At 37.8% G+C, this 14,826-nt stretch overlaps 1 protein-coding gene across 1 annotated transcript in view; it reads left to right on the forward strand.

Annotated features, from left to right (window-relative positions):
• The first annotated feature begins 3,421 nt into the window (after positions 1 to 3,421).
• KIF5B (kinesin family member 5B) overlaps positions 3,422 to 14,826 on the forward strand; it is a 36,992-nt gene continuing 25,587 nt past the window's right edge. Inside the window, exons 1-2 of the mRNA XM_036228056.1 lie at positions 3,422 to 3,953; positions 10,793 to 10,880. Of these exons, the coding sequence (XP_036083949.1) occupies positions 3,828 to 3,953; positions 10,793 to 10,880 (214 nt within the window). The 5' untranslated portion in view covers positions 3,422 to 3,827. The remainder of the gene's footprint in view (positions 3,954 to 10,792; positions 10,881 to 14,826) is intronic.

The following is a 14,826-nucleotide window of genomic DNA, read 5'->3' on the forward strand; positions in this document are numbered from 1 at the left end:
GAAAAGCTACCAAATTGCCTAGAGCAGCAGGGGGTCCCAGAGCTTTACTCCTGGGTTCTTCCATCTACCTTTCTCTCCTCATACCCAAGAAATCTCCTGAGCCACTTTTTTCGAACCTCTAGTCTATGGAGTAGAATTTGAAAATAACTGCTCTAGAGCAATGATTCCCCAAATCTTTTGAGTCAGAGAACAAACAGGAATGGTGGGATGGAAGTTGAGGAACCTCAGATACAAGCTACCATGTTCTTCTTTTGCATGTATAGGGAATGAAAGACATAGTGTGACTGAAACTTTTTTAGCCTGAAAGTATGAAAGAATGCTGATTCTAGTCATAAAAAAAAATGGAAAGTTGAGTATTTGAATTAAGTATTAGCAGGGAGTAGAGAATAATTAAGTTTATCTCTGGAATGCTAAATTTGAGGTTAAGGTTGTCAACTTAAGAAATGTCCAAACCTGTAAAGAATTTTGGCAAGAGTTTGTTTGAGCTAAACTGATGACATAGGCTAGGGAATAAGGTCTCAAATGCTACAGAGAATAACAGTTATAGCTTCTTTTATGCATTTGAGATTAAGGATAGGACATAGGAAAGATTGGAGAAAGCAAGGTGAGGATTGGATTACAGGATAGTTAACAAGACCCTGTGCTCTCTTGAGGGTTAAAATCCCCTTCAAGGGAAATTACTTTTGGTATTTCAAGGGTATGCTAACCTAGATGCACAAGAACAGTGGACAGGGCTGGCTTAAAACCTTTCACTAAAGAAGCTATAGGCATGGGGCATGATGACTACCCACCACGACATGCCCAGTTAGGAATTTATGATCAGATCACCCTGTGAGGTTATTTTTATAAAACTCCTTTTTTTTTGTCTACAGGTAGAGCATCATAAACAGGTGGCCTATATAAGCAGCTGGAGAGATGGGAATGTTACATCGGTGAAAAGGTCAGAGTTGCAGATAAGAGATTCCAGCAATTATTGAAGGAGTTCAGAAAGAAAAAAGCAGAAGGCTGAGGGCAGAGCCTTCATGAGATCTTGCTGCAAAGGTTGAAAACTGGTGGCTATCTCGCACAACCTCTTTTTTGAGTTACAGCTGCTTCCTTGCACACTGCAAACTTTGTTCTCTAAAATCATAGACTATCAGAAACTGTTTGAAGTTATATCAGTAAGAATAAAACATCTCACACTTGCCTGGAAGGTCCAAGTCATACAGAAGCAGCCTTGATTGATTTTTAAGCCAGGAACAGAGCTTTGGGACAGGGGTTTCTGAAGATAACACATCTACCTTAACTTTGTAGTCCCAGGGAAACAGGATCTTGGGGCCATTTGTAGTCTGGACCTGATGTCACAGCTCTTCTTTGTTTGTAGGCTATTGTTAAAAGAACAAAATTCAACCAAGTAGATGTGAAGATCTAAATGACTTTATTAAGCGATTCATGAGTCAGGCAACATCCCATCTAGCAATTAGAAGGGTGCTCTGAGGAGTTGTACAAAACAGGATTGTAAAAGAAGGGTAGGCAAGGGAGCTATTAGCGAAAGAAAAGAAAGGATTATTTTTGGGCCACGACTTCTTTTCTTAGAGGGAAGAGAGGGGGAAGTGTTTATATTGTGTAGATTGCCTCTTCTTTCTATAGGGGATGAAGAGGGCCTATGTGACTATCTTACTGGTGCTTGATCAGGAAATTCCACACTGGTTAAGATTGCGTTTCTGGGAGAAGTTAAAACTGCAATTAGATCAGGTATTAAATCTAGATTTGGTATCTTGTGCTTTTTGCACTAGTAACACCATTTTGGGCCTGTATTCTGGAGCAAGGGCTTGCTGCCCAATGTTCATAGAAGCTAACACTGTGGCACTGGCTTTTGAAAAAAGGAAAAGCTTTATTGTGAGGTTGACAGTAAGAGGACAGGAGGCAGAGCTCAGATTTGTCTCCTTGACCCAGGGTTCAGAGAGGTATTTAAGGGGTGGAGGGGAACAGGATGGTATGCAGAAGCACTGGCAGGGCAAGTTGCAATTGGAGAGCTTTGGAACTTGGCCATTTATGATTAGACATGGTAAGGGGCTTCAGCACTGGATCTTCTTAGAAAGTGGACCCTCCACTTCTGAAAGGGTTCCTGGTGTTCAGGTTCTGGTCAACTCTCATCCTTCACTTCTGTGGGAGGCAGGATTCAGGGTGGGGTGAAACTCTGGTTCAAGGTATAATGGGAAGTCAAAATTCTCTCTTCTGCTTCTGCTTGGCTGAATTTCTTGCAGTTTTGTTCTGTTGTCCCAGAAAAACAACTCAATATCTTGTTAGGAACAGGATATACCCAGTTTGAGGTGGTTCTGCAGTTATATCTGTGTTTATTTCTTTAACACTATCAAAACACAACTTCATTTAAATTTTACCAGAACTCCACTCTCCACCCAATACCCTGTAACTTCATCTTTTCTTTTGTTTGGGGAGATGCCCCCACAATTCCTCTGGTGTGAGCTCTCCTTCATTGCAGTGGACCAATAAACCTGAATTTGTTGAATGAAGAACTCGTTTCCAGAGGTTTTAGGATGATTTGGCAAAGACAGAGGGCACTGGAGGTTTCCATAGTCCAATCCTTCATTTTACAAACAAAAACTGGTTCTCTTTCCACAGCATTTCAGAGCAACTTCCGTATGAAGAGCCATTATGGTAACCATCTTCTAAAAGTAGGAGGCAAAATCCAATGTGGTTTACCTTAGATGTGTAATCCACAAATTTATCCAGGCCTTTTAAAATCATCTTTACACTCCAGATCAGTCACTCCTCCAGGGTTGAGCCTGATGAGCTCCATATATTTATTACCAGGAAAGAGAGACCTCCCATTGACTGAGAGCCTTCTCCTACCTCACACTATCCTTCCACATTTTTTCAGCAACCTTCTTCATTTCTTAGAAGAAATTTCCTTTTTCTTTCATATTCCGGTCTCCCAATCCACTCCCTCAAAGAGCGACCTCTTAAGCCAGAGCCATGTTCCACCCTTTATTCAAATCTTCCTTTTTCCGGCAACGAGCTCTGAAAAAGCGGACTAAGAATCAATTTTATCTCCAGACCAAATAGAAAGCAAATACTTCCTTACTGGAATATAATTTATTTACACGAACGACAACATAAAGTAGTTTTAACAAATCCATTCTTCCCTAAAGAGAGCTAGGTGCGTCTGCCTCAGCTCTGGGAAATTCTGCAGCGGGACTGCAGTGTGAGAAGCGGCGGGGTGACCAAAGAAACTTCTGTAAGAAAGCGGCTAGAAAATCTTGAATCTGCGACCGCCGGGCGGCGAGCGGCTGCCGGGCGGCGGAGCGTCCCGGCGCGAGCACCGATTGGTCGCTGGGGCGTCCGGGCCTCCGCGCCTGCGCAGTGGTCCTTGCGCACCGCCCATCCCGCTGTCCCGTTGTGGGTCCGCGGCCTCAGCAGTGACCGAGCGGCAGCCGGCAAGCCGGCAAGCGGACGGGTGAGGAAACGTTGGGGGTAGCCTGTACCCTCTAGGAAGGACTGGGCCACCCTCCCGGTCTCCGGAATCCCTCCAACCCTCGCAGCCTGCATAGGCCAGCGAGGGAGAAGCCGAGGAGCCGCCGACGCTCCACCCGGTGCCGCCGCCGCCATGGCTGCCATGATGGATCGGAAGTGAGCCTCAGGGCGACGGCTGCCGGCGCCGGCGCTTGGTGCCCTGGTTCCCCGGTCGCCCCCGCCTAGGGAAGCGCGACGCGGCAGACCCCTGATTCTGTCGGCTTCGCGACCGTGTAACTTCAGCTCAGGCCCGCTTCCTTCAAGACTGAGCGGCGGGGAGTGGCTCCCGGCCTCCGACCCCGGCAGCGAGAAAGATGGCGGACCCGGCCGAGTGCAACATCAAAGTGATGTGTCGCTTCAGACCTCTCAATGAGTCTGAAGTGAACCGCGGCGATAAATACATCGCCAAGTTTCAGGGAGAAGACACAGTCATGATCGCGGTAGGTGACCTCCCTCCCCCACCTCTCCGTCCCTCTCCTTCGGGCCTGGCTGGGCTGGAGTTCAGGGAAGTGGCGGGGTGCCTAATGTAGAGGGAGCAGTGGTGTCCCTAACCGTCCCTGGTGGAGTTTGCCGGTTCAGATAACCCAGGGCAAGGAGATTGCACATCTCCGCGGTTGTTTCCTGGCTCGCCCCCATCCTGGTTTTCAGTACCGAGAGACGGGAGGCGCCTTAGTCTCAGTCTGGGACACTCCCCAACCTGGGGCGCTGCAGGAACTGTCGGGGAGCAAGTTCAGTATATATTCATTTGCCTGTTTGTGTGTGTGTGTGTGTAATTACTCTTGTTGATGGCTATTGGGTTTTAGACTACCCCCAATTTGTCATTCATAAAATACGTAAGATTAAAGTTAAGCTAGAGACGTTTAGTTACGAGATCAGCCCTACTGTATGTTAAATAGTATAGGTACTTAGTTTTGTAGAAACGTATACAACTACGTGTTGAACTGTAGTGTTTATCTCGGGAGGAGGAAAAACTACGAAACTACAAATATACTTGTACCTCAAATGTTTAACCACCTGCTTTCTGTTAACAATTGAAAAAGACTAATAGAGGACTATAAAAAGAAATAGGTGAGTTTTCTTTGAAATCAGAGTGATCGATTTTGTTTACAGATGGAGCCAATTCTGATTGGGTCATATAAGTGTTTAGAAAGGTTGGTACTTTCACTGGGTTTTGTCGGGTAACAGTCTAGATAAGAGTGTTAATTTTTTGTGTGTACATCAGGCAGAATATTATAAAAAAAAAAAAAAAGATAAAATTTGACCGGTAAACTAGAGTTCATGTTAGTATTAGATTCCCATTTCTACAATTAAGACCTACCTTGAAGAAATTTGATTTTGATAATCCAAAGGATGGTAATATATTGTCCCTTTTTGTAGTATAAAACATAACATAACCAGAGGTAGCTGAAAGAGTACCACGGAGGCCAGAATGTAAGGTTGATTTTTTTTTAGTTCAAGGAGATTAAAATGGATAATAAGATAATGCATACAGAACAGTGAACTGTAACTAAAAATTTCAAAAAAATCTTTCTAGATAATTCCATGTGGCAGAAGTTTTTCCTACATTGTTATCATGGAACAAATTTTTAATGTTAATTTTTATCTAATGGCATATTCCATATTTAACATATTGTTTAGACAGTTTAATTTGTAAATAGGACAAAGGGGTCACAGGAGATACGACATTGATGATTAAAATTAAAAGCATTGGACCTATAAGACAGGACTAAAGTTCTTTAGAGTTTTTATGTTAAAGTTTCCAAATTTCAGGTCTAAAAGTTGTTCCACGCTGCTTGTTAGGCTTTTGGCAAACAAGTCATGAGGTTACTAACAACTGCCAGCTACTACAGTCTGAAGACTGTCAAGCTGGTTCTTTGTTAACAAGTGCACAAGAAAAACTTGCTGTGAATGAGGCGATGACATCATAGTGAGGCCAAGAAGTTAAGCACAGAAGTTGTCAACCTTTTCCTTTAGGATGATATATTTTATGTGTGACCAGAGGAGACTTGCAAGGCCTTGGTTGTTATTTGACAAATTTAAGGCTACTAGTTTTCTCAGTTTTTGTGATGACTCTGCCTTAACGGTGGTTGATGTGTGAAAGCTGTTTTTTCTTTTAGATATTTATTAAGACTATCTCATTCCTTCATATTTTTTTGTGTGTTTACACAAATCTAAATATCACCTAGATTTGTTTTTTGGAATGATAGAATTTAGGATTCACAAAATGTGTTAAGATTAGGTTAGAAGAAGGCAGCCTTCTGATACAGTACAAACATGACAAAATGAAAAGAAAGTTAAAACAAGTAATTACCACAGGAAGCACATATTTATGTTAGGCTGTTTTCTTTGGATAAAGTTATAAGTTCCTTACATGTTTCCTTAGTACTGTAAATAAATTTAAATGATATTATTAGAAATAATGAAAAGATGATTAAGCTTGTGAATCAGGGATAGCAGTTAAGTTGGCCTTTTTTAGGTAAACTGGCAAGGATTTTAGTCTTTTTTTAAATGAATAAGCAAAAATACATTACAGCTAAGTGACAAAGCCTTAAGAAATTGTAAGGCAACATGTTCATTATTTTCAGGAACGAATCTTTTGCATATAGTACATCATTAATTACTCTGAGGTCTCACATTTTTGTTCGGTTTTTAAAATGAAATTTTTTTTAAAGTTTGGTATTTTATCAGGGCTGCTGGGAGAAGTGAACTTAGAAAGTCTCTAGGTAAAAATCTTGGTTTGTTTTGTTTTTACTGAATCTTGATCCTGATTCAAAATAGTTTAAGAAGGAATTGCTGTAATGCAGAATTTAAAATAAAATTATTTAAACATAATTTAAAACTTTGTACACAGTCTTCTAGTTAATCAAAATTTAAAGAATAATTATTTTGGTTTATAATGTTACTGAATTATTAGTATAATCAGTACTTAAGTAGAAAATAATTTTTTAAGGATTCTGATTTTCATCTAATTCGAATTCTAATATTTTGTCCAAATTTTTTTCCTTTTACTTGTGTAATCGGTTATTTTAACATCATGTGATCCCATTGCAGGCAAATCTTGTAATTTTGTTTGTGTTCTGTCTTCTTTCATAGTTTCTTTTTTGTAATTAAGAGCTTGGTGAAGTGCTTTACATATCACATGTGGAGTGAAATAAATGAATTACTTTATGAGAAGTGATACAAATAGAATCTGTTTGATTTAAAAGAGAACTTGATATCCACAAAAGAGAAAAGACAAGGGAAACTCCATATGTAGTTCAGTTAAGTCTACTGACAACAGAAAAATCCATAGAAAAAATTGTTCCCGTATCCATTTATGCATCATAAAAGTGGAACATGTCCATTTGCATTAAGTATTTTTACTAATTATTGTTCCTTACATAGTATACTATAGAGGCTGCCAGAACCAAAAACAGGCTATTGTAGTTCATTGAAATTAGAGAATAAATGTAATTAGATTGTCATCCCCAGTTCCTTGACTACAGCACAACAGTTTCCCTTTTCAAGTGAATGTTGATTTCATGATCCTGATTATCTTTATGGGAGAAAGTTAAGAGTTTAAATAAGCAGCATCATTACATACAATTATGGAATGTTAGCCCACAATGTCCGATGAAATCTAGTATCATATAAGCCCTTGTTATCTGATGGTTACTATTCAGACTTTGTGCCAGAAGGGTCTCATATCCTAATTCGGTGTTCAGCCTTGTCTGTGCAGACTCAAACAGGAACCACTTCACTTAAGGAATCGAAAGTAAGATTGCAGTTCAAATAAACTTATTCCTATTTAGTTTGTTCCCTTGAAGCCTAAGTCAAATGTCACTGCATCTTGTGGTTTGGAAATGTCTTTAAAGATACATAGAAATAAAGAGTCCATAATATGCATTTCAAGTCCAGGAACCAGGTTTTAAAATACAGATGTCTAGATATTGAAGTTTCCTTTGTTTAATTTATTTGAAAGATTATTAGGTCAGAGATGTGCCTTAATTATAGACCATTCGAAATAGGTTTTATATTTTACAGGTCTAGTTTTTCATCCCAGGAAGCCAGGGTCAGTTAGTAACTTTATTGCTAGATCTCTAATCAAAAATTTGCTTTACTTAATAAAATTATAATTTAGTTTCGGAATTCAAAAAGTCTATTTTATCAGCTTAATACTAAGCACTTACGTTCATTTTTTATTTAACAATGGTATAACTTTTTAAAAAATTATTGAATCCCAGCTTAATTATTTTTGTTTGTGTCTTTATAGTCATACTTTAATAAGGTTGTAGAGATAGTTTGCATATTTGGTCAGAGGTGGTGCTATAGTAAACAGCTGCATAATGTACTTCTGAGGTAGGCTTAACAATTACCCGTTATTTTCGCCCTATCTCTTTCTATGTGGTCTACAAGTACTTATTTTTTTATAGATGTAATAATGGAGATAAGGACTTAAAAATCAGTAGTGTTCTTTCTATAAGTGTTTTAATAAACTTTTACTATTTGGCTAATTTTGGAAGGATGCATTTGTCTTCATTTATCTTTTTTCTATTTGTGGCAAGCAAAATTGGAATTGATCATTGTTTAATTGTTGCTTTCATGCAGTTTTTTTAGGTATCGGTTATTGAATGTATATTTTAACTAGCTGCAATCTCTTCACCAGGTTGTGAGTTAAGACTAGAGGCTGTCTCCATTTCAATTCAGTTAACATTACTTGATCCATTTACATTAGATCCATGTACATAGCTTCTTAGCTTGGTATTCAAGACTACCCAGGCTTATCCTCTGTTTTTCTTTGAACACTACCTTCTATTCTTTGAACACTACCTTCTGTACTATTTAAATATTTCTAAAAGTGTTCCTCATTTACAGTATCTGATACCTTATAGGTGCTTTGTTAGGTAATGAAGAGGGAAAATTATTTTCTTTATGCATAGAAATATATTAGCATGATTTATCTCTGAGTGGTTATTATTTTGATTGTGTTTGTTTTCAAAATTGTTTCTCATGACTACGTCTTGAAAAGTAAAATAGTAGGTTGTCTTTTTTAGCCACATTTACAGATTTTAAATGTTAATGTCTCCCTGCATTTTAACAAAAGGACACTTTTATGTTGTTTTAGCCAAAGAATAATCCGTCTTTGAGATGCCTACTTTTAATTGACGCCAAAGTGAGGTCATCTTAGTGTAGCCGTCTGAAATGCTTTCAGCTGCGGAGGGAAAACAAATAACTGATAGTGGTTTAAATAAATGAAAGGTTATTTTTCTTGTAAAGAAAGAAAACTGGAGACTGCTGCTACTTACTGATATGTTATCCTCTGTCTTCATTAGTTATATTGACTTATCACTGTTATTTTTGCAAGGTGGATGTTATAGCTCCAGATACTCATTCCAGAAAGGAGAAAAGGCAGCTTCAGTTGAGTTGGTCCTTTTTATCTTCAGGAAAACAAAACCCTTCTCCAAGGCCTCCCAGCAGACCATCACTTACTTCATAGTATCCAAAACTGGGTCATGTGGCCACTACTTACAAGAAGACTAGGCTAGCAGTTGGCTAGCTTTCCACTGGGAGGTGGCAAGAGAATGGTTTTGGATAGCCCTTTTGGAAGTATCTGCTTCATTGCTACTGTTATTCCAAGCTTTAGGGGAGGGAGATTGTGGGATAACAGGTAAAAAGTAAGGTCTTTTTTGTTCCTTTTTTTGTTCGTTTGTTTTTAGCTAAGATTTAGAAAGTCTTCTATAATGTTAAGAATTTTTTTCTGGAGTCACGATTGCTTTGTATTGTAGGGCTCAGCTTTCTTTAGAAGAGACTTTAAAGAATAGGCACACACTTACCTTCAAATACCCAGAACTCCCTTGCCCGTCTCCTTTCATCTTTAGATGCTTACTTTTCTCGCTTCGATTACTAAATTGTTTAAGTAAGCATTACAACTTGCTCAGGTCCGCCCACCTTAAAAAAATGTCTTTCTTAGACCCACAGCCAGATTTCTGCTGTACTTGGTTACCTTCCATTTTTTTTAACCCATTCCAATCTGACCTTTGTCATTGGCGACTTTTCAGTTTTGCCTTGACCTCTATATTTGACACAGCTATATTTGAAACAACCACTTCCAATATTTGACAAATCTATATTTGACACAATCACTCCCTCTTTGATTTGCATGGACACTATACTCTGATTTTTCATTCTGTGCCTCTGACTCCTCGGAAAACATCAGCAGTTCTCTAAATGCGTCCCCAAGGTGGAGTCCCCAAGATCCTTTTAGGGGTTTCACAAAGTCAAAACTATTTTCAAAATAATTCTGGGTTGTTACTTGCCCCCCTCCTTTCTTTTCTTTTCTTTTCTTTTCTTTCTTTTTTTCACTGTGATGACAATTGCATTGATCTTTGTTCCTTATACTTTAAATTTTACTTCCTTTGGTTTTTTGAATGCTACAATCTCCTTTCTGCATTGGGATTTTTAAGCATCCTATTCCCAATACCTAGACTACTTAGTCACACTCACTGTCCCTCATAACTGATATTGAAGAAAGCGACAATGGGCCAGGTACTATTTATTCTGAAGTTCTTAAACATCCCTTCTCCAGTGTGTTCCTGACATTCTTCACCTTCCCCCAGACTCAGGTTCTCCTGTTAGATGTTCTCGTAGTACTTTCATAACACTGTTGTATGACTCAGAATTCTAGTCACTTAATTATTTATATGTCTGCTCCACTGTTAACTTATGCTTCACTAAAACAGAGTGAATCTGTCTCGGTTATTCTAGCATGGTGTCTAGCATAATAGGCATTCCATACATGTTCGTTAAATGAATGAATGATTGAAAAGCTGTTGTAGTAAAGTTGAAGGAGCCCTGAACTAAAAGACAAGAGATTTGGGTTTTAATTTTAATTTTGTCATTAACAACTTTTGTACCTTTCAGGATTTTAGTTTCTTTATCTACAATATTATATTAGTTTGAAAATACTGTCTCAACACCTGCCAGAGGTAGGCACTCATTAAGTAAAAATTTACTCAGCAATATTTGCGTGCCTACAGTAGGTAGTGCAAATTGCAAATTATAATTCCTGTGCTAGGGCCTGGAAATACAACAAAGACTAAAACAGACATTCTTGTTTTTGTGGAGTTTATTTTAGTGGATTTGTACTTAGTGATCCCTAAATTCCCTTCCACAAAGATTCTGTGACATGAAGTGATGCATAAAAGGTATCCTGTTGTGAAGGTTAAATATGTATCTTTAAAGGAGCTTAGAAATACATTCATCTTTAATTTGTTGAAACCTTTGTTTCTGTTTTTTTTAGACCAAGCCTTATGCATTTGATAGGGTGTTCCAGTCAAACACATCTCAAGAGCAAGTATATAATGACTGTGCAAAGAAGATTGTTAAAGGTAAATATATTTCATCTGTTAAGTTTTCCCAACAATAAGTGAAATTTTGTTTATAATCTTTCCCATTAACCCAAGATTCTTTTTTTTTTCATTTTAATGTCCCATTCTTTTTATTGAAACAACTTTCTCCAGCAATTAACTAATAAAAAGGTCAAATACTGTTAGTAAACATACTTTTACTCGAATTCCATGATCTAATTTATATACAGTAACTGATGAACTTTCTAAGAATTAATAGTGTTACACTGCAGTGTGATTGGAAGATGTATTTTTATTAGATATTCCCAGTAGAGTTTCTAAAGTAGCAATTTTAGAAACATAGTATCATAAGAAGGAAAATAAAATTGCTAAACAGGTTTCTAAAAAGTAGTAGAAAATGGCAGTCTATCATTCTTCCATTTTGTTGTTACTCCTTTCCCAAAGAGTTATCTTGTGTCAGTAGAGGAACCTTTGAGGAATTGAACACGTTGTCAAGGATAAGAAAAGTATGTGAATTCCAGTTAACGCTATTGACTTATACCTAGGATATTTTCAATTTTATATTTTCTAAAATCATAGAAATCGTATCTGGACTTCCAGTTATAGAAATCTCTTTTCTCAAAGGGATTTTACAATTACATAGCCATTACTTTATGATTTATTGCATATGTTGACAGCTATAGTTGTTAAAAAGCACTTCTTCGATTGAGGCAAAATCTATTATCTTGTAGCATTCACCAGGCTGGAGAGGTTGGTATTCACTATAAAAGTGGACCGGTTAAGATTAAGTAGGAGCATAGATAGTTTATCTAGTAACAAGAGGGAAAGTAGAGTTTATGGATAGAAATAGGTTTAAAGATGCGATGAAAGGAAAATGTAGATGTTCTCTTCATATTAATTCCATTTTGTCTATGATATAGGAAGCAGAATTATCACAGAGAACATGGGGGAGGTGGTTCTAGGAAGAGATACGAGATCGGCTGTCCAGCAGTATAGAAGTGAATGGATTAGGAAAATGTGGCAATAGTGCCAGGCAGCATTAAAGGCCCACTTGAGGTTAGCTGCCTGAAGAGTCAAATGTACCCATTTGGCATTTTTCCAGGTGAGTACAAAAGAGGGAAAGAAGGACAAGAGAATTGAGGATGTTGTCAAGGGAGTGATGATAGTGGTGAACCATGGGATCTAAGGTGGGTGAAGGGAAGGAGGAAATGGAGAGGTGTGGATTTGAGGAACAGTGAAGAAAAGATGGTAAGATTAATGTGTTAGAGTCTCACTGGAGTCGAAGGTTTGTTGCATTCAGTACTAGAGTATGACCATGGAGTTGGCATCTGAAGGAGTAAAAGATAAGATCATGGAAAAAATTAGGTCAAGGATCTGAGACCAGGGAATTTTAGTGTGAACAGCTACTATATGGTCATCGAAACCACCAAGTATTAAAACAGGAATAGTATTGATGAGAGACAATGTTCTGGATGCTGAAATCTTCATACAATGAGAACATGTGATTCTGTGAAGGGAAGTTATTTTCTTAATCAACCATAATTGTACTTGGGGTATTTCATAGTCTGGGATATTTTCACTCTACAAAATTAGACTTCAAGCAATTGTTACAATAGGAGCTGTCAACTATTTCTTGCTTCTATGTCAGCATTGTAATTTATATTAGAAAGGTATCACCTGCTTATGACTTTTTCTTTTTATTTTCACCCATACACTCTTTACCATTTTAGAGGAGCCTAGATGTAGTTAGTGGCTAGTGAGTCCAGACTAGCTAAGGGTATGAATGTGGCAGAGCTAACCAATAACAATTAAATAACAGATTTAGGGAGAGATGGGGTAAGGGTAGGTGGTGGGTGTCTGTCTGGTGAGGTGTGAGGAATAAATACATGACAGGTTGAACTTGGGATAGTCATTGGCAAACACATAAAGTGAAAGGCCATGGTTAGAAACTGGTGGTAGGCAAGGATTGGCAAAATATGGGCCAGCTGGTATTTTTTCTGAGTTGTGGATTTGATGAGAAGCTAGCAGGAGTGACCTGAAAGCATCTGGTACACTCTGGGGCCCTGGCAGTCCACCAAGGTTGCATTGTTTCATACATTTCTATGCAAGTCTATAACTTTCTGTAGATTGATTAGATAGATAGTGGGTGGTTTTTTTTTTGTTTGTTTGTTTGTTTTTGGTTTTTTTTTTTTGAACAGGCTTACCCACTTGTATTCTCTTAATTCTGAATCTGAGTGATGTCTGAAAGTCTGTTTCTCCTGTATGAAGTAGTTGTCAGTTATTTAGTACTTGCCTTATGGCAGACATAATACCAGGCCTTCATAAATTCCTCCTAAATTCCTTCATAAATTCCTACCGTGACTACTTGACTTGGATTGTCTGCCACCGAACTGACATTTAATTTTTCCAGATATAGTCTGCCATATATTTATATTAGTTCTTGTGTTCATGGGTAGTGTAGTGATTAGGGGAATGTCTGTGAAGCCAAGACTGAGTTTGGATCCCAGTGGAACTATAGGCAAGTTATAACTTGTCCATTCCTTAATAATGGGACTAAAAAGTACCTTGCATAGGGTGTTGTGAGAAATACATTAATATATGAAAAATTACTAGAGTCTGGCACATTGTATGTTCTCAGATGCTAACAATAATAATTTTATATGATGACTTTTAATTGTTTTCCCCTAAGCACACATTTTGCAAGTGACAATGCTGAAGTTCACAGAGACTGAGGAACTTTTAGAAAGTGATATCCTGTTGTCTCACTTCCTAAATTATTCGCAAATTATGGAAGAATATTTGTGCATAGTTGTCCACCTGTGCCTGTTTCTGACGAGAGTGGCAAAAAGTATATTTCAAAAGGGGAGGAAGGTTTTGAAAAGGCACTGTGTGTTAGTGATGATGATAGTCATTCAGTAAACATTTGAGTTCCTACTAAGTGCCAGGTACTGTGCTAAGAGCTAAACACAGCCTGACCTCCAGTTTACAGTCTGGTTAGGAAGACAGACAAGTAAATTGACAGTTTCAATATACACTGATAAGTATTATGATTAAATGTAGATGCTATAAGAACACTTAGGATGGGGCTTTTACCCAGATTTATTTGGAAGTGTGTTGTGGAGTTTCAGCTGAAGGAAGAAATAAAGCCTGAGCTGGTCTTATAAACAAAGAATAGGGAGAGGGAGGGATGCCTTCCAGGTAGAGAGATGACACATGGACTAATAATGCATGCCCCATATGAGGTAAGTACTACATGTGTGGAGAACAACTTATGGTGTAACTGTGAAGTTTAACCATATGAAATGGTCAGATTTGATCATTTTTACAAATAAAAATGGCATTGTGAGGGGGAGGATGGTAGGAGATAGAGCCGAAAAAGAAACAAGCCAGGTCAAAAAGTGCCCGATTTTATCTGATTACAGATATGTCCCTTCTAGGATTCTCAAATAGATAAGTATTTGTATTTTTTTAAAGATCCGTATTTAAGATAAATATGTTTCATTGTATGTAAATTTTAACTCAGGAATAAAACTGCAGAATACTGAATACTAGTTAATCGTCTATGTAAGGGGAAGTATTTAGGTGGAAATGTATTGAAGTCTGTAGTTTACTTTGAAATACATTAAAAAAATAAGATGGATAGCTAGTAAAATAAAATGTTTATGGTGGAATCTTGGTGGTGATTATAAGGGTGTTCACTAAAACTTACTAAATTTATCTATGTTTAGATTTTTTTTTTTTCAAATAAAATTTTGGGAGTTAAATCACTGTAGAAAGCAAAGTCAAGAATAGATATGAAGGAGGCAAGAAATGATTATTTTCCTAATTGATAAAAATGTTATTGCTTTGGTGACACATGACATTATCTAGAAGTCACCTAATCGGTCATTGCTATGTCCCCTCCACCCAGAGCAAAGCCTGGATCATCACAGGTGTTCAGTAAATATTTGAGACCGTTGAATATCCC

This window comes from Rousettus aegyptiacus, unplaced genomic scaffold (genome assembly GCF_014176215.1).
Source record: "Rousettus aegyptiacus isolate mRouAeg1 unplaced genomic scaffold, mRouAeg1.p scaffold_m13_p_10, whole genome shotgun sequence".
NCBI classification, from domain to species: Eukaryota; Metazoa; Chordata; class Mammalia; order Chiroptera; family Pteropodidae; genus Rousettus; species Rousettus aegyptiacus.